The sequence below is a fragment of the Bos indicus genome, chromosome 17, assembly GCF_029378745.1.
Source record: "Bos indicus isolate NIAB-ARS_2022 breed Sahiwal x Tharparkar chromosome 17, NIAB-ARS_B.indTharparkar_mat_pri_1.0, whole genome shotgun sequence".
NCBI lineage: Eukaryota > Metazoa > Chordata > Mammalia > Artiodactyla > Bovidae > Bos > Bos indicus.
The window spans coordinates 4,051,565-4,075,901 of NC_091776.1; the positions used below are offsets into that span (position 1 = coordinate 4,051,565).

Sequence of the window (24,337 nt, forward strand, 5' to 3'; positions counted from 1 at the left end):
GCTGCTGTCACTGCCTTCGCTCTGCCCTCCTCCGCCATCAGCTCAGGAGAAGCTTGCACACAGGAAGGGAGCCGAGGATGCAAGCAAGTGACAGAGGATGCTCCCTTCTGAGCTGCAAACTCACCCACTTCTGCTGAGCCTGTGTCAGCCACGACCTCCTCTGCGGCTACAGCTAAGTACTCTCTTAGCTGGTGGATTCTGAGCTGAATACAGACTTCATAACATGTATCTGCTTAAAGCATTTCAGTCTATTCCTGAGTTTATTCCTTATTTTGTTCTTCCGACACCTCCCTCCTAAAAGCGCTGAATAGCATACATGTGTCACTTAAATTTCAACTAACTTTGATTCTGGAACAGTATCTCAAGGTGGAAATACTTGGTTAATGTAAAAACTCAAGAGCCGAGGTGTCGCGGATGAAGAAATGAGAAGACGTGGGAGCCTCACCATGCTGTTCCTCAGGGCGGTGGCACTGAAGTTCAACACGAGGCCAGGCTCAGGGACCAAACGAGGCAGGAAGACAGCAAAAGGCTCCGACTCCTTGGATTTCTTTGAATGGGCAAACCGAGTCACTCCTAAAACAGTCCTTCTGCGAAATTCGTAAAGAAAGAAATTACAGGAAATAATTTTGACATATAGAAAAGAAATCACTAAATATCACTCCAACTAAAAGGAACAAGAGTCTCTTGGGAAAAAATGGCTTATTCAGGGTATGCGTGTGCTCAGTCACTTCAATCGTGTCCAACTCTTTGTGATCCCATGGACTGTAGCCTGCCAGGCTCCTGTCCATGGGTTTTCCCAGGCAAGAATACTGGAGTGGGTTGCCATGCCCTCCTCCAGAGGATCTTCCAGACCCAGGGATCAAAACTGCCTCTCCTGTATTGCAGGTAGATTCTTTACCACCGAGCCACCTGGGAAGTCTATTCAGGGTATGGGGAGACAAAGTACAAGATGATCTTGGAACATCCCGTCTTACTAGAAAGCAAGGAAGTGCTCAAAGAATGATGGGTACACACCAAAGACCCAAAAGCTCGCCTCAACGGGCTCCCATCAGCCTAATCTGGGACAAATCGACATCAAAAATGATGATGATGCTAATGATGGTAATGACCAAAGAATTCATAGTGATGCTCAAGAGTGTAGAATGAATAAAATAATTAGCAATATCACCATTTTTGCCGCCATCAATTCAATAACTGATCTCAGGCAATGATTATCAATGGGTGCCAAAATGCTACAGCGAAACATTCTCAGGGAACAGGAAATGTGTACAGACTCAAACTATCATAGCACATATTATTTATTAATTGCAAAAGGAAAAACATAGTCTACAATGGAGTCAAATGATTCAACCAAACAATGTCAATAATGGGACAAATTGATATTTATGTCCCTCCTCAGGTGACGCAATTATAAGCACACAAGAGCAACCAAGTAATTAGTACTTACTAATTTTAAAAATGTTTAACAGGAATGTAAACCTGAAGAAGCAATCCCAAAAAATCCAGAGTGTTGAATGTTCCCTAAGACAGCTGGCTATGATGCTTTAAAACATCACACTATGAAAGATGAGGAAAGGTGGGGGCACTAAAGAAAATTAAGGAACCATGATGACTAAATACAATGCACTCTCCTTGAATGCATCCTGGATTTTACAAAAAGGAAAAGACAGCTATAATGGATATTTTGGGGTCAACTAGGGGCTTTCCTGGGTTCAGATGGTAAACGCATGCAACGTGGGAGACCTGGGTTCAATCCCTGGGTTGGGAAGATCGCCTGGAGAAAGGAAGAGCTGTCCACTCCAGTATTCTTGTAGAGAATTCCATGGACTGAGGAACTTGGCAAGCTACAGTCCACGGGGTCGCAAAGAGTCAGGGCCGACTAAGCAACTAGCACTTTCACTTTCACACTAGGGAAATGTGAATCTGGACGTTTATTAGTTCATATAACCTCATCAGTGTTAAGCTTCTTGGGCATGTAATGACAGTGAAGGTATATGCAGGAGAATGTTCCTTAGGAAAAAAAGTCTTTCTTAATAAAGTACTAAGGGCTGAAGTGTCATGGTATCCACAGCTTACTTTCAAATGACTCGGCAAAAACGAAGTGTGTGTGTATGTGTGCATATAGACACAGGTGGGGAGAGAGAAAAAAACAGCAGAAGTGGTAAGATGTAAACATCTGAGTCCAAATTAGGAATATTTGAGTACTCATCATATTATACTTTTCAACTCTTCTGAGGTTTGAAATTTGTCAAAATAAAGGCTGGATATTAAAAATTCACTATTGAAATGTCAACAAAGATTATGTTAAAGTGTCCCCCCAGTGCTGAATAAAAGAAACAAAGAGAGGTGAAAACATACTTGCAGACATCACCATGTTTTAACTTCTTCCATCTTTCATATAATGTATTTGCAAGTTCGGAATCCACATCCCAGGTAGACGGATCCAGAGAAAGGCTCCCTTCCCAGTCAGGATTTTCTACAAGTTAGACCAGACTTACTGTTTAGACGCACAGGAAACATAATTCACTTAGTAAATAATGCCAAGGGTTGAGGGCTAAAACTTCTCAAACGCAGAGGACAGTAAAGTGATCAGTGACTCCTGTCCGCTGATTGCTTTACTACAAGTCCCTCTAACTCAATGGCAAATGAGATATCAAATCAAAGGAACATGTATAAAACAAAACTAAATCGAATTATGGGAAGGTAATAACATAAAAGACACATGGCTCATGAATACAGCCTGAAACAAGGTAAAAATCATACTCAGACCATGTTCAACAGCTTTAAATCTAAAAGGCTAAACACTGCGTCATGTACGTGCTAGTCGTCTCTGCGCTGGGTTACCGGGCAGAAGGCCAACGCGCCAACAGGCGGCAATCCTCAGAAACGAGGGCTGCGAGCAGGGCTCAGCCTAAAGGCGCGCGTTTACACTCATAAACGGGTCCCCGTCTGCTGGTCTGCCCTGCCTTGTCTGTGCTAGAAGACAAGGGTGGGGAAGTGGGAGTCATGCAAAGGAAACTCCTGTGCTAGAACTCTCTCCTTAGGCTATATATTTTAATAAGTCAACAGGCAGGAAGCAAACTCGGAACAGCTTTCTCTATCGACACCTTGGCCTCCAGTCTCACACAACAACGAGTGCTCCCTATAAGATGCTTATACTCTCTTCAAAGACAATTCCAAATTATTATTATTTTTTTTTTTACTAACTTCTAGTCGGCCCCTTTATAAAAGAATCAGAGTCCAACTGTTCCTGGTGACAAGGTTGCTATTATGATCAAACATCGTGTTTGAAAAAGTCCCTTACAGAAGTGCAGGTTAAGACGTAAGGGGGTGTTAATTACACAGGCACCTCAGATGGTTCTGGAAGTCATTCGGTTAATGATCATGCTCTTAAAGAATAGAATATGATGCAATGATGTTAAAGGACTAATCATTCCATCTACAAATGTGAATCTTCCTCACTACTTCCCACCCCACCCAACACTAGAGGTCTACAGAAAGCCTAAGGGCAGAATACTTACCTGCTTTTGATTTTCCCATGAAATAATGCATGCCACAATGTGCTATCACTTCAAAACCCAGACTCCCTTCCTAGATTGAAAAGTAATATATGAATAACTTAAAACACAACACTAAACACAAAAATCCTAATGCACTCAAACGCACAGCACACATGGGCCTCCACCTCTGCGAACGTCCCTTTAACCAGAAGCCAAACAACTAGGAAGTGATTTCTTGGCCTTCTTTCTCCTTGGTTGAGAGCTCTGACTGTCCCTCACAGCAGGGTCACTACAGTGGATTCTGGGCAATAATCAACACCCACAGTGACCCCCCAGGGCCCTACAGACACCAAGCTGCCTTCTAAATTAAAGACTAAATTAGTCTCAGGACATTCTCAGTAGGGTTTGTAAAACACTGCATTCTAACCCATCGTAACTCCTAAACTATTCAGGACATTTAAATGAATGTCCCACTTCCTAAATTGGGAAAGCATAGATCGCCTCTTCCACACGTTCCTGCAGCCTGCCTGCTCCCTCCCAGTCACTCTTCTCATATGCAGCCCTTGATGGAAAAAGGAAATATCTAAGAAATCTCCCCTGCTCAAAATATGGATTAATAAAATTAACCTTACATTTTGTTTAGCATACTTTTAGACACCCTATCTTTAAGTTTTTAGCAAAACATGAGGCACTTCTATCTATGAAACACCAACGCTAATAAGTGAGAAAAATCATAAAGATGGTTGTATGAATGTCTCATAGTGAAAAATTAGAACCCAGCATTATACAGAAGAGCTTGGATAAAAAGAAGCAATAACAGTAACTAAATGAAAAGAAATAAACATTAAGAAAAAATGAGACATGTTCAAGGTAAGATCTAAATTAAATACAATATACAAAGACTTTAGAAAGTATTTGCTTAATCGTGAATCCTTTCAGGCTTTAGATTATGGCCCACTAGGAAATTCAAGGACTATGAGCAGCTGAGAGTCACTTACCAGAGGTCTAAATAAAGCATTTTACAGTTTATTTGAAATCACTGCAAATATGTACTAATGGCACAAATGTGTTTACGAGAGCAAGCACATATTCCTTGCTCATTTTGGAAATAAGTGAAAATGAGATCTATCGGTTTGTAATGCCTTATTTTCACTTGAAAATTACTTCATGTATTACTTTACGAAAAAGAGAAGCTGTTTTCAAATAGATTTCCATACTAAACAATTTATCATCTAAGACTGGCCTGGTAATATCCATTAATTTCTTAGACAGCCTTAGAAAATATGAGGTCAAGTCCATCAACAAAATCCAAGCACCATAAGGTAAGCTAATAAGAATAAATAGCAATTATTACAAAAGTTGTAACACATATGGAGTGTGTCAACAATACCTTGGTGGGCGCTGAGTAAATCTGAAGAGGTATTGCAAAAACAGCACCTATGTTTGTAGTCAAAAATACATGGGTGAATACATTTATGGCAATGTCTTTAACAGCAAGTTTCAAAGAAAATATTTTCCAACAGCCTGGAGGTAGAAATAAAGGGCCAGTGAAATTCAGAATCTAAAAAGAAAAGAAGTAAGAGAAATTACTTTCCTAACTAATGCTAATTATGATTAAAATCATCATACTGTGTGATACTAAAGTTCTTCTATACTTTGAGAAATAAAATGTTACTTAATTATTTCCAAGTCAAATACTGACATATTTTTCTATAAATAATAGGTTTCATTTAATATTTAACATGCACTTGTTTTTAAATTTCACAAAATAATCTTGATATGTTCATAGCCAGTATTTTACCAAAACCTACTATTTTATCATGAACGAGGCTTATTTTTACTAAATGTAATCTTCTTAGGATAAATTGTAATTTACAATATTCTTAAATAATGGTAGTAATAAATATCTCTAATGGGATATACCCTGGTCCCTTTGAGCTCCTTGAACAATAGTTTGAAAAAATAAAGAGAGCCTAAAAGTAATTCTGAAAATTTTTAAAGAAACATACTTGCTTTAAAATTTGTAAGTGAAAGATTTTATAAATAATTAATTTCATAGTATTTGACCTTAAACAAAGCTTAAAATAGGCTAAAACTTAAATAAAAATACCATATGTACCTTTAAAACGTGCTTGGTCTCCTTGGAAACAAACACATCATTTAATACAACACCATGGTCAAAATGGTTGAGGTACCACAATGACCAAAGCCCTGAAGTATTCTCGTGATTCTCTATGTGAAACTGGGTTGCAGAAGGGTCCATTCGAAAATACCTGTGAACACAGGACAGTCATGACATCAGTCCCGTGTATACAGACAACCGTAAGGGCGAGAATGAGCCTCTAACCGCAACACAGCAGTCACACATAACCCTAACCTAGCCTAAAAAAAAATACCATCGTTGCATAAAAGCATCACAGAATGAATGTGAGCACCTTCTTCAGCCTTCCTGCCCACAAGCGGAGCATCCGGAGGCGCAAGGGTGCAGTGTGGCCAGCACCAAGACAGCTCACAGAGGCCAAGGCAGAAACCAGGCCCCGAATGTAACTCAGAAATGTGGCGGGAATATGCTTTCCTCCTTCCACACACAGCTGCCCGGCCCGGATCCCATCCACCACCTCCATCATTCAGCTTCCCCTTTCCCATCCTGCAAATCACCCTTGCACAGCCTGCTAGCATTGCTAACTCTGGAAGGCAAGTCCAGAGAGAGAATCATACACGTTATCACTTGCTTGTTAAATCACCTCCGGGCTACGGCGGGGTGGGGAACCGAACAATTTCAGGGAAAGAGGAGTGAAACCCACCCTTGAACCACAGGGGAGGAGAGGCATGCTTTTAGTGTCGGGGTATCTTTTTTCTTGCCGTCTTCTCTCGCCCCACTCTCACAGGATGGAGCTGTTGGGAGGCAGAAGGAAATAAATGTGAAGAATCAGTATCTTTTCTTTCGTTTGCCCAAATGAAAATAACTGTTTTATTTATAACATTTTAATTACTTCACATTTTTGTCTCCATTATAATCGCGCATGAGATATAAATGGTAAAATCCTTTCTTGAACACTATCTTTCCTCCTTACTGGCTGGTTGTCAGTTACCCAGAACATGGTACTACCCAGCTCTTTGCTAAACCAACCTCTCATTTCTTCTTTTGGAGGAGAAGAGAGTCAACGCTTTGTGGCTCTCCTTTTGTAAAGATCTTAAGAGGCAAAATTGAAGGCAGGAGGAGAAGGGGACAACAGAGGATGAGCTGGCTGGATGGCATCACTGACTCAATGGACATGAGTCTGAGTAAACTCCAGGAGTTGGTGATGGACAGGGAGGCCTGGCATGCTGCAGTCCATGGGGTCGCAAAGAGTCGGACACAACTGAGTGACTGAACTGAACTAATAGGTAAGTCCTTGGGTCTGCAGAGACGACAAAAGTGAACAGTCAAGCCCACTAGGGTGGGTGAAGAGATGCTTGTGGAGGTGTAAGCCAGAAATGAACAGGTGAACCCAAGATCACAGAGGAGCCTCACAGCCAAAGTGGGACCTCGCTGCCAAAACACTGTTGAATCATCAATCACTCGTATGTGTTCCTTGAGCCAGGTCAGGACACCATCACACTGGGACTAAATTCTTAACTCTGATACTAATACCTGACTTTTTTTTTAGCTGTATGTTAATATATGTTCCCCTCCTAAAATTCAAACACTAACAAAAAGATGTGAAAATAAACATCTACCTTTCCCTAGACGAGAGAAACAACTGGCAGCAGACTCCCGAGCATCCTTCCAGTGCTCTAACACATGCAACACACAGGGACCCTTAGAGAACCACCCTGCCGACACTGCAGACTCCTGAGCATCCTTCCAGTGCTCTAACACATGCAAACACACAGGGACCCTTAGAGAACCACCCTGCCGACACTGCAGACTCCCGAGCATCCTTCCAGTGCTCTAACATATGCAAACACACAGGGACCCTTAGAGAACCACCCTGCCGACACTGCAGACTCCTGAGCATCCTTCCAGTGCTCTAACACAAGCAAACACACAGGGACCCTTAGAGAACCACCCTGCCGACACTGCAGACTCCTGAGCATCCTTCCAGTGCTCTAACACATGCAAACACACAGGGACCCTTAGAGAACCACCCTGCCGACACTGCAGACTCCCGAGCATCCTTCCAGTGCTCTAACATATGCAAACACACAGGGACCCTTAGAGAACCACCCTGCCGACACTGCAGACTCCTGAGCATCCTTCCAGTGCTCTAACATATGCAAACACACAGGGACCCTTAGAGAACCACCCTGCCGACAATGCAGACTACAGAGCATCTCTCCAGTGCTCTAACACATGCAAACCCACAGGGACCCTTAGAGAACCACCCTGCCGACACTGCACACCTGTTTATGACTCTTATACCTAAAAAGGCCTAGGCCCCACCCCCATGCAGATGAATTACAATTTAACCAATCTCCTGTTCTGTTGCCACAAACAATGCATATTTTTGTTATTACAATTCTGAATATATACAAGTGTATCTCTCATAAAGATACACTCCCAGGATAAGCTCGGAGAAGTAGAATTCAGGATCAGAGAGCATATATGCACATCTTAAGTTTTCAGAGAAATTGCCAATTTTCCCTCCTAAATAGCATGCATCAATTTATATTTATGTCCAAAAAATCAGTGTTGTTTTCTTTCTAGGCATTACTAACACAGAATACTAACAATCTTTTTAATCTTCACAGACCTAAGTCCCGAGTTATATCTCACTTACTGCTTTAAATTAACATTTCTTTCAATATAAGTGAGTCGGGTCTTGTTTTCATATATTTAAAATGCATTTCATTCCTTTGTAGAAACCTTCTGAACTATAAATAAGACTGAGGAGAGGACTGGGTTGACACTCACTAGATATCCTGCATTGCATTCTACACAAAGAAACCAACCTGGGGATGCACAACCCTACCTGTAAAAGCAGTACGTCCGTCACACACGTACAACCTGGCCTTTGAAACCACCAACTGAGTTTCGACCTATAAACTCAAAATCCTGCTCACGTGGCGTCACAGAAGCGGCACACCACTACTTCTTCCATCAGGTTACCTCTCAGAACTGTCAAGGCTGTGGAACTGAAATGAAGCCCACTGGCTTCAAAAGCCTTGCCTAGGCTGTAGCTGAGTCATCACAGAAAGAACTAGTGTCATAACGACTAAATGACGAAAACAAAGACAGTCTCCAGCATTTTAAAAATCTGTACCTTTGCAAGTAAAAGAAGCAATTTTTGTAAAGTTCGTTGTGGAAGTAGGTAGGAGTACCGGTTCAAACTGCAGAGACAGGACATCTCTCTGGGAGAAATGACGTACATCCTGTAAAAAAAACAATCCGCAATACTGCTCTTAGCGGGGTGGAGGCTGATCCAGGTTGAATCAACCCTGTCAAAACGGCTGAGAAGCTCAGACTGGCACAGAGAGCAACTGTTCAGTAGAAGGGTAATGACACGTGCTATTCTGTAATAGCACGAAGGGGTGCTGACAACCTTCACCCAAATATGGGCTCGAGCAAGGGAAAATGCGTTTCAATGGAAGCAAAAGATAACAGAGACAAGTGTTCTCTCAAAAATCCTCATGTTCTGTAATTAAATATACACTTGTAAGTTTAAACTATACTTTACACAAGTATTTAAAATTACCTGTATCCATATAAGGCTGTTTCCTGAATGTAATATATACATATTCACTGCTGAATCGTCTGTTCAAAAGAATCAAAGTAATGAGATTAAAATAAAGGGCCATCTCATTCTCACATTTTCATACTGAAGTTAAAGCATCACAGAACGCATTTCTATTAAAAAATGCAATTCATCTTCCAACACTAAAATTGAAATGAGGAGCTGTTTTCTGGTGGGTATTCTTTGAAGTCACAAGACAAAGGACTCTGGCAAAAAGACTGACCTGTCAACACTGACTCTCTAATGATGAAGTACTAGGAGAAAAAGTCTGAGTGTAGGGTCACACTCCTGCTCCCTAGATGAAACTAACCAACTGGACTGCTTCCAATAAAGCTGAGGTCTCCTACTGACCAGACAGCCCCTCACTTCCTTACTGGACAACCACACTCGGAAAAAATAAAACCCTGGATCTCAGGATGCAGGCTTCCCTTTAATCTTCACCAACAGAAACGCTGCCCACGCTGTAGGAGTCTTCCCTACACTGATGCCCACCTGGCCATCCTGGGAACCGACAGAAACTCAGAACCCCAGGACAAGAAAGCTCTCCTGCTGACCCATGACATATGTAATCGATTCTGAGGACGGGAAAGTAAACCATGTTTGACCAACAATTAAGACGGCCAATGTAAAACTGTATTTCGGTACCAGAACAGTATTGATAACCAATGGCAAAGCTGACATGGTAAAATTCATGGATCCTATGTCCTCTACAAAATCTCTCAGAAACTTAAACTGATAAACAAGGTTATTCTTGGCAAGTAGGACGCACAATTTCAAAGGTAAAATTCAAAGACAGGAACACTGAAATTCACACTACTCTAAGTTGTCAGGCATCCAGGATCCAGCCATACCAGGAACACACCATCAACCATGAAAAATACAAGCACCATGACTTGGTCAATTGAGCTTCTGCAAATCATAAAACAGAACCAAGACACAAGACTTAAAATACTGTGTAAATATTTATATTAGACTGTAGTGCCCATTTAATTTGTTCACCATCTTCAAAATGTCAAGAAAATTATTCCTCGGGAAAACACAGAATGGTTTGCTGGTGCCACTTAATTTACTTTAAAATAATACATGCTTACGAGCAGATGCAGATGGAAAACTAGTTACTACTGCAGTGTATTAATAATGAAAGCAAAATCTCTTTGTCTGGGATTGCAACAATGCAATCTGCGATCTCTAAGTAAATGATACAGAAAGATGATGCAGGTGAACCAAAATATATTTTACCAGAAAAGTTTAAAGAGTCTGCCATACCTGAGCTCTCAGATTTATCTGTAGCTACATAAATAATAGAGAGATGATCTAACAAATCTTGTGTGTTTTCTTCAAATTCTTTTGAGGTGTTTTCCATTGTTACAATTATGCTCATCTGTAGCCGTAAAACGTCATCCGATTCCACATAACAACTCTGAGATCGGAGGGATGGAAAAAAAGGAAAAACTCGAAAAATCAACTGAATTTTTTTATTTCAAATTTTAGGGGTGAAAAGCACTTAGGGGAAAAGCATATGCAATTCTGCAAATAAACATGCTGTTTTATTTTTTATTTCTAAACAAAGAGGCAGGAAGGCAGGCAGGAAGAAAACACTAAATTTTTAATTTTACCTTTAGTCGCTGACACACTTTATTATGTAAACTGCATTCCAGTTGCACCTGCAAGAGGCTAGAATTAGTGGTTTCCGCCTAAAAGAAGAAAAAGGAGAGAAAGAAATTACAAGGAAGCAAAAGTCTCAATCTACTATCAATAGTAAATAATCTATCACTTAATCAGAAATTAGATTTCTTCATTCATTTTATTCATTCAACATGTATTTGAGCCTCTGCTAAATGTTAGGCAAAATTCTATTTGCTGGGAATACAATAGTGAATAAAACAGAAAAATCTCTTCTGTCACTGAGCTTACATCTAATGGAAATCACAAGCTCTCCCATGGGCAACACGAAAATTCCTGTTATGGCAATAAGCAGATAAATATGTTCTAAATATACACAGGAACACTGTCGCTTGGCATTTCTTATATTTTTTGAACATTCTGCTCCAACACAGGAGCCTGCCCTTATTTGAAAGTAGGTTCACTCAGCTCAGTCGCTTAGTCGTGTCCGACTCTTTGCGACCCCATGGACTGCAGCATGCCAGGCTTCCCTGTCCATCACCAACTCCCAGAGCCTACTCAAACTCATGTCCATCAAGTCGGTGATGCCATCCAATCATCTCATCTTCTGTTGTCCCCTTCTCCTCCCACCTTCAGTCTTTCCCAGCATCACAGTCTTTTCAAATGAGTCAGTTCTTCGCATCAGGTGGCCAAAGTATTGGAGCTTCAGCATCAGTCCTTCCAATGTACACGCAGGACTGATTTCTTTTAGGATTGACTGGCTGGATCTCCTTGCAGTCCAAGAGACTCTCAAGAGTCTTCTCCAACACCACAGTTCAAAAGCATCAATTCTTTGGTGCTCAGCTTTCTTTATAGTCCAACTCTCACATCCATACTATTGGGAAAAACACAGCTTTGACTAGACAGACCTTTGTTGGTAAAGTAATGTCTCTGCTTTTTAATATGCTGTCTAGGTTGGTCATAGCTTTTCTTTCAAGGGGCAAGCGTCTTTTAATTTCATGGCTGCAGTCACCATCTGCAGAGCCAATTAATGGTTCTGATGCCTGGCTCTCATCAGTAGAGTGAACTTAGATGCTGCGACAAAACCATAGGAGAAGGTCCACCATTCAACTGGCTATAATTTTTAAGAGGTGGAAGAGAGGTGGATGGAAGAAACAAAAGTATATGAAAAGACTGCAGAATGTCATAAAGTTCAAAGATCTTAACACATGGGATGATACCGAGGAAATGCAAAGTCAATCCAGGCACGTGGCCATCTGGGTGGGAGGGAGGGGGAAGCAACAGCGAGCACACAGCAACGTCAGGCAGTGCAGCACGTCCATCTCAAGGACTCCCTCTTTTCTTGAGTCTGACACGTCTGGCATAGTAATTATAAAGGTGGCACGTGGCTTGGCAGTCTCAGTCAGAACACGAGAAAATCTCAGCAAGGCATGAAGGTATTCCCTACATCCTTGGCTGACTCACCTGTGGGTACATGTCAATTCACTCCAGGAGGATTTCATTTTAAGCAGAATCACCACAATTATGTTTAATTTGTTAGATTTATAAGAATATCTAAGTATATTATATAAAAATACATCTTTAACTACCTCAACTGTCATTCAGCAATTAATGTACAAAACAAGAATAAAACATAGCTAGCTGATCCTCAGTTCCGTGGAAGCAGACTGGAAGGAACATCAGCATTCTTGGGAGTGTGGTCCCTGGGGGGCTCCTGGATCCCACCCGCTGCAGACACTGAGGGACCATGGCATATTACACTTTAAAGTGTGGTAAAAATAGTTAAGGGGTTTAACCAAGCTGGGCTTCCCTTGTGGCTCAGCTGGTAAAGAATCCACCTGCAATGCAGAAGACCTGGGTTCGATCCCTGGGTTGGGAAGATCCCCTGGAGAAGGGAAAGGCTACCCACTCCAGTATTCTGGCCTGGAGAATTCCATGGACTGTATCTATGGGGTCCACTGTAGTCCACAGGGTGGCAAAGACTCGGACATGACTGAGCGGCTTTCACTTTCACTTAACCAAGGTTGTAAATCGGACCAAACGTTTAGCCAAGGCTCTTTTAAAAAGTAATTGCTCAAGAGAAACACCAATACAGTATGTTAACACATATATATGGAATTTAGAAAGATGGTAACAATGACCCTATATGCAAGACAACAAAAGAGACACAGATGTAAAGAACAGACTTTTGGACTATGTGGGAGAAGGTGAGGGTGGGATGATCTGAGAGAATAGCACTGAAACATGTATATTACCGTATGGGAAACAGATGACCAGTGCAAGTTCCATGCATGAAACTCGGCACTCAAAGCCGGTGCTCTGGGACAACCCAGAGGAATGGGGTGGGGAGGGAGGTGGGAGGGGGTTCAGGATGGGGGACACATGTGCACCTGTGGCTGATTCATGTCAGTGTACGGCGAAAACCACCACAATGTTGTAAAGTAATTAGCCTCCGATTAAAATAAATTAATTTTTAAAAAGTAACTGCTCATATCAGTTAGATTTAAACAGTAATATCATTTGTAAACTGAACCTCAAATCTCAAGGAAGAGCTAGATTTTTAATTCTGTGAGCCAAGTCTCACATCAAAAACATAAACAAAGAAAGCCCACCTACTCCTTGAAACTGTTAGTCGAGCTACAAGTGACCCCGTGTATCCCAACCCAATAGAAACCCCTCTTCTGCCTGACCCTGCTCCCCACTTGGCCGTCTCCTGGTGTCTCTCGTCCTCTTTGGCGTGTCCGCTGGCTCTGCTGCCTCTGGCACAGATGTTACAGTCACTGCAGACTCCGTCTGTCCCCTGCTCTCTCGCCCGACAAGAGGGGTGACCCTGCCCTCTCGCCTGACACGCCGAAGCCACCCACGCTATCTCATTGGTGCAGGCGTCCCTGCTCACACACAGTGCAGCCAGTGTCTGGGTGCCCCCTGCACCCTCACACACAGCCCCTGCCGGGGGCCGCGTCTGCACGCCACTCCTCATAGCACTGTTTAAGCCAGAAACCTGGAAAGCAACCTCCCCGTGCCTTCTCACTCAGCCTCCCCCAACAACCCAGACCCAGGCGTACTGAGCGGCCGTCTTCTGCAGCCCCTGGATGTGTTCACTTCCCTTCATTCCTAACAAACACCCTAAGGATAAGGTCAGCACACTGTGCTCATGGGCCAAAGCCAGCCTGTGTGCAGATAAAGTCCTGTTGGAACATGGCCATGCTGTCTCTTTCGCAAACTGCCTATGGCTGCCTTCAGGCAAAGACGGCACAGTAGAGTCAACAGCCTACAAACCCAAAACGAACGCCTCTCTGGGCATTTACAGAAAAAGCTGACGGACCTCTGCCCTGGTGGGAGGAAGGAGGGGGCAGCAGGCTGGCACAGCAACTCCCTCCCCGTCTCCGCGTGTCTACCTGTTCTCTCCTCTGCACTGTCCACAATGCATCAGGAATGAGTTTACTAACACACAAACCAAGTCACATCACTACCTGCTCAGAACCCAGCCAAGACTGCCTGCTCAGCCAAAGCCCCACGTCCTTTACTGCACCAAAAACCCGGGCACCTGCCTCTTCTCTACCTCCGTGCTTATGCTTCAGCTTCATCTACCTTCTGCTCCATTTTGCCGTCAACCTCTGAACATGCTGTTTCTCTGCCTTGAACTCTCATTCCCAATCCATCCTCCGCTCCACCTAACTGAATCTGATTCATCCTTCATGTCCCAGCAGAAACACTACTCTTAGGGAGGTGGTCCTTGACAGCACCACGGGGGTAAACGCCAGCACTCACACTCAGGCCATAGGTCATGACGCTATAGCAACCTGTTCAAGGTCTGCCTTCCCCAGCAGACCGTAAGCACCCTGTCTGATGCTTTTACCATAGTGTCTACCACTTAATCAGCACACAGTAGACAGCTGATGTTGGAAGAGAAGTGTCACAAATGCTCACTTGAAAGGTGCAAGCCTGCTAGGGGCAAGAAACTAAAGATAAACAATGGCTCTAAAATAGAAGTGTGCATCGGAACCTGATATTTGGCATGTGCTTCTGATCTGAAACTTTCCCCAAAAAAAGTTTAAAGAGAAACCCATATCAACACATTTACGACTAGGTTGGGTTTTGTTTAATTAACCTACAACATTTTAACTATAGGTCTTAATCTGACAAGGCAATTTTCTTGCCTAAAATATTTCTTCACAGGTTGAAATAAAGTTAAAAGTCCAAAATTATGACTTTGAACATGATTAAAAATCCTACCTACACAGTGATTTGATGTGATTTTAGAGCCCACTATTTTGTCATTCTTGGTAAATTTTTGGATGAATGAATTTATAATTTACCATGTTAAATAAGATTCTTCTATCAGTTGGAAACAACAAAATAAATTATGTCGTTTTATTTGCTGCACAACATATTTCAGAACCCCACAAGGGGGAGTGCCAGCACCTCCAAACTGCCCTTGAAGATGCAGACTTTTCTCAAAGAGAAATTTAAACGTTCACGTCTCTTTCCCAAAAGAACAAAAGTACTGCACTCTTGACTTAAAAAGGGAAAGTACAACCAAAACACGCGCCACGTGGGGCAGCCACTGGCACACTGGGATAATAAATTCCCTCTGAAAGAACCCCAGCTGAGCACATTTGTTTGGACCGCTTAGGCACAAGTGTGCCTGGGCAGGTTATAAAAGAAAAACAAAAGCCTACTTTTCTTTTGAAACCTCCCACATTATTTTAACAAATTAGTTCATAAATTTGACAGCTGAAAGAAACAATAACTCCTCAGCAGTTTTCACATAAGTGTATGGTGGGAAAAGATGCAGTCTGCAGGGCTTAAATGACTTATCAAAGGTCCCCAAAGGTTAGCTAGTGGAAAAACAGGGGAGAAAATAAAAGCAGTTCTTTTATTAAGTCATCAGTATTTTTTCCACGTAAATCTGAACAGGTCATGTTTATTTCTCAGGTACTTGCAAGCCTAAAAATTCTTCAACATGAAAACATGTCTTAGAAAACTATACCAACAGAGAATGTAACTGTCAAGAAAACAGCCCTGTTAAGATGCCTTTTGTATGGCATGTATTTCTAAGGTTTTGTGGAGAAGTAGTCTAAACTTAGGTAATGAGATAAAAGAGAAAAAAATTACCTCCCTCTACTTGCTTAAAAAACTGGTCTTTGTGTACCAGGCAGGGGCACAGGGTGATTCTGGGGGGCTGTGTGCAATCAAACAAGAAAGAAAATGATGGGCTGAAAGTTCTAAGTCATTTGAGATGATTTTCATTGACAAGAACAAACCATATCCTGACAAAAGTATAGAAGAGTCTATAATGCATTAACTCAGAATGAACAAGAGACTTGAAATTATGATGTTTCCATTAATGATCACACATGAAAACTTCTCATTTAAAGAATATAATGCATGAAATATGAAAGAATTACTTAGATTACCCAATTACTTAGTAGATTCCCTTTCACGGTTTTTCTCACACGTGCTGACTCTCTTTAAACACGTTTACTTGTGTGGTTGTGCCCGTCTCAGTGGCACCATGCAGGATCTTCATTTGCAGTGCATGAACGCTGAGTTGCGGCGTGTGGGATCTAGCTCCCTGATCGGGGATCAAACCTGGGTGCCCTGCACTGAGGGCCCGGAGCTTTAGCCACTGGACGACCAGGGAAGTCCCCCTTTCACAATTCTGAATGCTAAACCCTAGAGGTCTTATCCAGGTAAATCTCTTCTGCCCACATGTGCCTTTGGAACACAGAGCCCACGTAAGTCATGTGACCGATCATTCCAGCCAGTGGCCCACCCACATGGTGCTACGTGAAACACATTCCATACAGGAAATGATTTTGTATAAAATGAGTACTTTCCTGGTCCCTTCTACACAGCGCTCACACTCTTTAACCGCAGTCCTAAGTTAGCGTCTCCTATGCAGCAGACAGGCTCAGCTGACTCACCAACAGGTGCTGAGGGTTAACTTACCCTGATATTAACCAGCCCTCACCACTACCACTAACCTGGTTTTCACATATGTAACCACTGAAACAGAATTTACTTATGTTGCCAGGCCCACTCACTAAAGTATCTGTAAAATCCTAAGAACTGGCTGAAATGAGTTTATTTATTTATTTTAAGGGAAAAGAGTTCAGCACACGTACATATTTTCCCTTACCCACATCGTTTTAGAAAAGGCAGTGCGGCCAAGTGACTTTGCAGTCAACACAGATTCAGGATGAAACCCCAGACATGAAACCTTGGGGATGTTCTCTACGAGCCTTTTCCAGGACTCAGCTTTCTCTTGCATAAAGCAGAGGTAATGGGCTCATGGACGTGTCAGCAGCGTTAAATGAGACACATGCCAATCACAGCACACCAAACAGACCCTCAAAGGGAGCATTTGCTTGTTTATTCACAATTAATGCATTCCATTAATGAAATCCCACAAGTAACTTAAATGCTTCTAGAAAGTATTTTCTCCACATCCAAGTTGTTAGAAGGGGGGACTTCCCTGGTGGTCCAGCGGTTAAGAACCCATCTTGCAACGCAGGGGACGCGTGTTCGATCCCACAAGCCTCAGGGCATCTAAGCCTGTCAGCTGCAACCAAGACCCAGTGAAGCCAAATAAATGATTTTTTTTTTTAAGTTGTTAGAAAAGAAACTCCTCTCCCCCAAACCTTTGGTTTCCAAGGGACTTTTTTTTCCCCTTAAACGCTCCAAATTCTTCTTGTCTTACCTCATAATTGGTTCAGAGCTCAAGAAAAGAGAGAGAAGTCATCCACTGTACTCCACCTCCCCCTCCCCCAACCCCTGAAATGTGCCAGGAATCATGAAAGACTAAACGCAGTGTGGAGAGCAAGCTAACACTGACTACGAAGATGTCCAGTGGGACCAAGTGGCAGCGGCCTGCCCTGTGCAACGTTCCTAGCCTCTACAGCCGGCAGCTGGCTTGAGCTACCACAGCCGGGCTGGCAGCTTCAGGGCCTCAGTGGGCTTCCACCGCAGTGGGTCACGGCGGCTCAACCCGACGGCAAGCAGCTATTTTATACAACTGGCTGATGCCGGGCCTTAGGCAAAGGTAAGGGAGCCCTGAAGGCCTGGCCCGTCCTTGAGCGGGGGCCCCGGCCCTGCACGAGTGCAGGAGCAACACCACACGGCTCTGACCCAAGTAGGCACGGCACAGAGGGGGCTGTGAAAGAAAGGGCGTCTCCGTGGGAGACAGCATGGTGGTTCCTCAAAAAAGTAAACGCGGAACCTCAGCATGGTCCAGGGGATCTGCTCCTGGGTGCACGCCCGGAAGTGACGGCAGGCGCTCCAGCAGGTATTTCTACACCTAGACTCACAGCAGCATTATCCACAGTAGCCAGATGGAGACAGCCCAAAACCCACAGACAGCTGAACACGGGATATACACAGAAGGGAGTATTATTCAGTCAACAGGGGAGGGAATTCTGACACCTGCTACCACATGGCTAACCCTTGAAGACACCTGTGCTAAATGAAAAAGGCCAGTCACAAATGGACAAACCTTTAAAACAACTCTTATTGGAGAAGGAAATGGTAACCCACTCCAGTGATCTTGCCTGGAGAATCCCAGGGACGGGGGAGCCTGGTGGGCTGCCGTCTATGGGGTCGCACAGAGTCGGACACGACTGAAGTGACTTAGCTTAGCTTAGATTATGTATATTTTATTACAATTTAAAATCCTTTTTTGGGGGTGCTGCACCACACAACATTAAGGATCACAGCTGCCTGACCAGGGATCGAACCTGTACCCCCATGCAATGGAGTGCAGAGTTCAACCACTGACCTCCACGGAAATCCCGGAAGGACAAATGCTGTACGAGTCCACATATGCGGGAACACAGGACAGTCAAATTCGGGACAGAAAGTAGAATAAGGTTTACAAGGGACTAAGGAGGAATCGCTGCTTAACGGGGGCAGGGTTTCAGTCTGGGTGGACAAAGAAGTTCTGGGGGTGGATGGGGGTGGTAGCCACACAGCAATGTGAGTGTAATTCACGCCACTGAAGTGTACACTTAAAAACGGCTAAAATGGTAAGCAAATCGGGGGTTACCACAGGAAAAAAGGCGGGGGAAACAAAACAAAAAGGTATCCCAGAGTCAGGGCTCTCGTCAAGATAGAGAGAGCTTCCAGAACACGAAGGGAGCTGCGCTGAGTCCAACACCAGGCAGGCAGTATGGACAGGCTGCTCCAAATTCTGTTCCTTCTTATGCATTATCTTCAGGCCAGGAGTCAGAACTGTGAAAGGGTCTGTTTACTTTCATGCGGTTGGTCCGCAGACTCAAGAATTCCTCTCTAACTCACTGGCCCCACAGCTGACAACCGTCTAAATGCCAACTGCCACTTCCGATTTTCAAGATCCAAAGAGGTTGATTTATCCAGGGGTAGCAGCTCTTACAATACCTAAAGAAGCAATAAGGGTATTCTTATTAAAGAGACATGCTGTCATCTGGGCTTGGGGCAGAGAAGCAACGTAACAAAAGCACTGCATGCGTGAAGAAGGCAACCGCTAAGGGCTGTCCTTGGAACGGTCAGGCTCACTCCAGAAATCAGAGCGGTTAGAGAAACATTCTCGTCTTCCCATCAGGACAAGAGTAACTACAACAAAAAGAGGATGGCAGACTGATGAAGCAGGAGGGAGAGAGGGCTGCCCTCTGAGACAGGCTGACACCTTTGGGAATGACTAGACAAGGTACAACAGAAAAGGAGATCACGCTGCCCGGCTCAGCGGGCAGCCAGGGACAGCCTGGAGTCGACTCAAGTGATGGAGCTGCATCTTTGCGCTTGCTTGAGCTTTAAAAACCCACCAAAACTCTCCTACTCAAGGAAGACAAGCAAGATCTCAGAGGACTGGAACTGCTCCTTCAAAAGGCAACAGACTCAATTCTAGGAGCTTTGGGGAAACACACTTCTAAAGCCGGGTACAGACCCGCAGTGAGACAACTGAGGACCCATGTACATCTCTAAAGACGGAGACAGCTCTGCCGAGGACTACAGAAACCGGGAAGGCAGCGAGGCAGGGAGACGGCAGGAAGAGGCCTGTGCCCTGAGGGAACGCGCTTCCAAAGTTGATGGAATCAGGGCTCAGTCTGACAGAAGGCAAAGCATCGAGGAGACCCATTCAAGGGAGCCAGGGAGAACCAGCCAGACTGACCCCAGCCCTGTATTCAACGTTGGTCCACTGGGAAGGCGTCGCCAACAGACGAGCACCCAGTGTGGGGAAGAGACACAAACTCAGCAGACCCAGAACCTAGCAACTGTACCTCTCATGCTTTGGGAGAACTCACAAGAAAATATCTAGAGGAACATCTCGAGGAAAAACTACCTCTAGACCAAACAAGAAGGAAAAGGTTGAAAGGGGGCAGTGGGGTTGCACCAATTACAGCACACAGCAGGAGCTTACAAGTGGGAGGGACAAGGCACCAGCAAAAGCAGCTGGTTAAACAGAAACTCATCCGAGCCTCGCTGACGGAAGAGGGGACAGGAATAAACCAGCACAGCCTGAGGGCAAAGGATGGCAGGCGCACAAGCCGGAGGAGGGGGCACAGGACTGGGGCCCAGGTGCTAACCCCCCACTGGGCCCCCAGCCCCCAGAATGTCAACCACAGTTCCCCGTCAGGAGTCTGCTGCAAACAAGCTCCACCCGAAACCAGCAGGATGAAAAGGAAACACCTTCCCACAGAGCAGATTCCAGGACTCTCTGTGAGAGGTGGGGAAACCACATCCCACATCAGGCACAGGTCTCAAAGTACTCCCCACCCGCCACTCCATCCTGAAACAGAGCAGGGGCTCCACTCTGCAGAGGAATGCCTGCAACACGGGCTCCCTGCAGCAGGCAGGGGACAGACGCACGGCCACTGCAAGCCTCTCGGAGTCGCTTCCCAAGAGAGGAGGTGGCAGGCGCAGGTGGCTCCACCTCCGATTCCCCTCTGGACAGGCAACCTCTGCCCGTGGAACTTAGGTCCAGTGGTGAGGGCTCCACCTTTTAACGCAGGGGGTGTGGGTTCAATCCCTGGTCAGAGTTTTTTGCCTCATGGCCAAAAAACCAAAACATAAAAAAGACAGAAGCAATACTGTAACATATTCAATAAAGACTTTTTTTTTTTTTTTTAAAGGGCACAGGTCTTAGTCTCAGAACAACCGGCACACACTGAAACTGAAACCACAGGTGCTCTCTCTCGGCCTCCACCCCTCTCTCTGGCAAATGACGAAATACCGGTGCCAGCTCTGCTCAGAATGCATGCCCTGAGGGCTGGGGGGCACGCTTTCCAAGTTTGGTGGATGTAAGGTTGATAATGTAATACTCCTACGTGTCAGAATTCTAGATCAAGAGAGACTTGGTGTTGAACTATATGCCTCCTGAAGCCCTGGGAAAGCACGCACATCCTCGTGGGGAGGGGTGGGGGCCAGGCTGGGGCTGCTGGCTCCCCTGCTGCACACAGGCACGGAGCACCTCCCTAAGACATAAGACAAAATAAGGAATGAGGGAGGACTTCAAATGCTCTGCATGTTAACTCACAGCCCAACAAAGTCTGATATGGGAGTAGAGCCTCCAACTTTCATGTTGTATGAATCTCTGAATTTTAAATTTCTCCCTGAGAGTTTTCATAGTAGGAGAGAGTTGATACACAAAACTTTTTAAAGTGATAAATGCATTTCAGATAAGTTCTAAACTTTTTACATGTATTAATTTATTCAACAGCTACAGCACTCCTAAGAGGTAGCACTATTATCTGTATTATAAACAGACATAAAAAGATTAGGTAATCTGGCCAAGATTACTCAGAACCAAGACTTTAATCCAAGTGGGTTTTAGAATTCACTTTATTTACTACACTATACAGCTCTAGGATGGGGCATCTGTACAAGGCTGGAGTTGTTTTTTTAATTGGAATATCTTAATTCTGCTATTTGAGCCTCTTTCAAAGCTCTGGGGAGCTATACTGGATACTCAGAAAGAACCTGGGATGGGAACCATGAGGACATGCACTTCAGGCTCGGGGCACAGAGTGGCTTTGGAGCAGACCACTGATGGGTTACTATAGGGCGGCTGAGAGCTTCCCGGGGCAAACCCAACGGCGCGCCCCAGCAGTCCCCCAAACGAGGGCTGGTAAACCGAAAGGAGAAGGAACAGGCTCGGAAAGGAAAGTGTATGGCCACAAGCAGTCAGCTCACCTCCGTGTCAGGGGTGGGGGGCAGGGGGGAGGCTTAACCACAGGTAAGTCCAATATGTCAAAGGTACAAAACCAAGGAGCCAATGGCATAAGGAAATTAAACAGGGATACTCCCGCCCCTCTGCCCCAGCCTGCCTTCCCCTCAAGGCGGAGGCGGTCACCTATGAGTGGGCCAGACAAGGAGCCTGTACTGCAGGCAGGGTGGCAGGCTGGGGACTATCGGAGGAGCTGGTTTCTTTCCTCCTCCTCTCCACACCCTGGGGAAGGGTGCTTGTCCTGGATTCAAACATCCCTTCCACAAGAGGAAATGCGGATGGCCGACAGGCACATGAACGGATCACTGCTAGTCATCAGGGGAAAGCAAATCAAAACCACATGAGGTATCACCTCACACTTGTCAGAACAGCTATCCTCAAAAAGACCACAAGTTACAAGTGCTGGTGAGGATGCGGAGAAGAGGGAACCCTTGTACGCTCTAGGTGGGAATGTAAATTGGTGCAGCCACTCTGGAACACCAGGGCTTCCCTGGTGGTTCAGACGGTAAAAAAATCCACCTGCAGTGTTCGATCCCTGGGTTGGGAAGATCCCCTGAAGGAGGGCACGGGAAACCACTCCGGTATTCTAGCCTGGAGAATCTCCACGGACAAAAAAGCCTTGTAGGCCACAGTCCATGGGGTTGCAAAGCGTCAGACACAACTGAGTGACTATCACACACAGCGTGGAAAACAGTCTGGAGGTTTCTCAAAGAACGAAAAATAGAACTACCATACGATCCAGCAATTCCACACCTGGGTATACATCTAAAGGATACAAAAACACTCATTTAAAAAGATACATGCATCCCAATGTTCCTAGCAGCATTATTTACAACTGTCAAGATATGGAAGCAACGACAGATAAATGGATAAAAGTGGAATATACATATACAATGGAAGACTACTCAGCCATGGAAAAGAATGAGATTTTGCCACTTGCAACAACGTGGATAGACTTAGAGATTATTATGCTAAGTGGAGTAAGTCAGACAAATATGGTATGGCATCACGTACATGTAGAATCTAAAAACTACAACTAACTTGTGAATCAGACAAAAAAGCAGCAGACTCACAGACATAAAGATCAAACCAGTGGTTACCAGTGGGGAGACGGAAGGAGGGTGGGGTAAGACAGAGGCAGGAGATTGAGAGATATAAACCATTCTGTCACATAAACTAAGCCACAAGGATACACTGTACAACACAGCGAATACAGGCACTATTTTACAACTAGAAATGAAGTATAACCTTTAAAACTGTGAATCACTATATTTAGTGTACACTTGTAACTTACATAACACTACACATCAACCTTTCCTCAACTTTTAAAAAAGTCCCTTCCAATGGGCCACACCAAGGTCTACTCTTGGGGACAGGGAGTTAGCACCTCTGACTCAAAACTGTCAGCTGACACAGGAGAACGCGGCTTACCAGCAATATAAAGAAGGCATTTTAGTGCTCCAGCTTCTGATTCTTATCCACCAGTCAGAACTCAAGGGGAAAAGTGCTGTTTATTAGACATGTTCAAATCTTCTCTAACAGAAGCTTCTAGAATATTCGAACACAGTTAATGTTGGCAGGACAACAAAAAAGATTCATGAATCTCCCTGGTGACGCAGTGCTAAAGCGTCTGCCTGCCAACACAGGGACACAGGCTCAATCCCTGGTCCAGGAAGATCCTGCGTGCCTCAGGGCAGCTAAGCCTGCGTACCACAACTACCGAGCCAGTGCTCTGGAGTACACGCTCGGCAACAAGAGAAGCCAGCACCATGAGCAGCCCACTGGCCGCCACCGAAGAGCAGCCTGCGCGCAGCAACGAAGACCCAGCACAGCCCAAAGGAAATTAGCTAACTAATAAAAAAAAAAAGACTCCTTTCATAACTTTGTCAATAGCTGAAATTGCACCTTCTTGCTTTTTAAGGTGATTTATTCAGTCCTTAGGGAGGCCTGGCACACTGCAGTTCACGACTGAACAAAAACAATTCAATCCTCAAGCATTTATTTACTACAAGTTATCTGATGAGGCTGAGGCTCTGTGCCAGGTGATAAAAAAAAATTCTGATTAGAACATGATTGCTGCTCCTACGGTGCTTATAATCTTAGTGAAGGAAAACACACACCAAAAAAACCTTCCAGCATATTATCCTTGCTACGACTGGGGTCTCACACGTTTTTCAGTAAGGAGCTAATCAATTTTCCCAGGAGGCAAAAAAGGGACCAAGCAAATGCTGAGGTAATAGAGGGACCAGGAAACTGTTCCAGAACACTGTTGAGCTCTGCCGAGAGAACAGACA

At 44.3% G+C, this 24,337-nt stretch overlaps 1 protein-coding gene across 5 annotated transcripts in view; it reads right to left on the reverse strand.

Annotated features, from left to right (window-relative positions):
* Positions 1–24,337, reverse strand: part of TMEM131L (transmembrane 131 like) — a 175,811-nt gene that overhangs the window by 44,645 nt on the left and 106,829 nt on the right. For all 5 annotated transcript variants that reach the window (XM_070770100.1, XM_070770099.1, XM_070770102.1 and 2 more), the window contains exons 8-17: positions 10,834–10,911; positions 10,484–10,637; positions 9,179–9,237; positions 8,747–8,855; positions 6,305–6,395; positions 5,620–5,773; positions 4,891–5,061; positions 3,522–3,591; positions 2,359–2,476; positions 446–587 (exon numbers count right to left, since the gene is read on the reverse strand). In XM_070770100.1, coding sequence (XP_070626201.1) covers positions 446–587; positions 2,359–2,476; positions 3,522–3,591; positions 4,891–5,061; positions 5,620–5,773; positions 6,305–6,395; positions 8,747–8,855; positions 9,179–9,237; positions 10,484–10,637; positions 10,834–10,911 — 1,146 coding nt within the window. The remainder of the gene's footprint in view (positions 1–445; positions 588–2,358; positions 2,477–3,521; positions 3,592–4,890; positions 5,062–5,619; positions 5,774–6,304; positions 6,396–8,746; positions 8,856–9,178; positions 9,238–10,483; positions 10,638–10,833; positions 10,912–24,337) is intronic.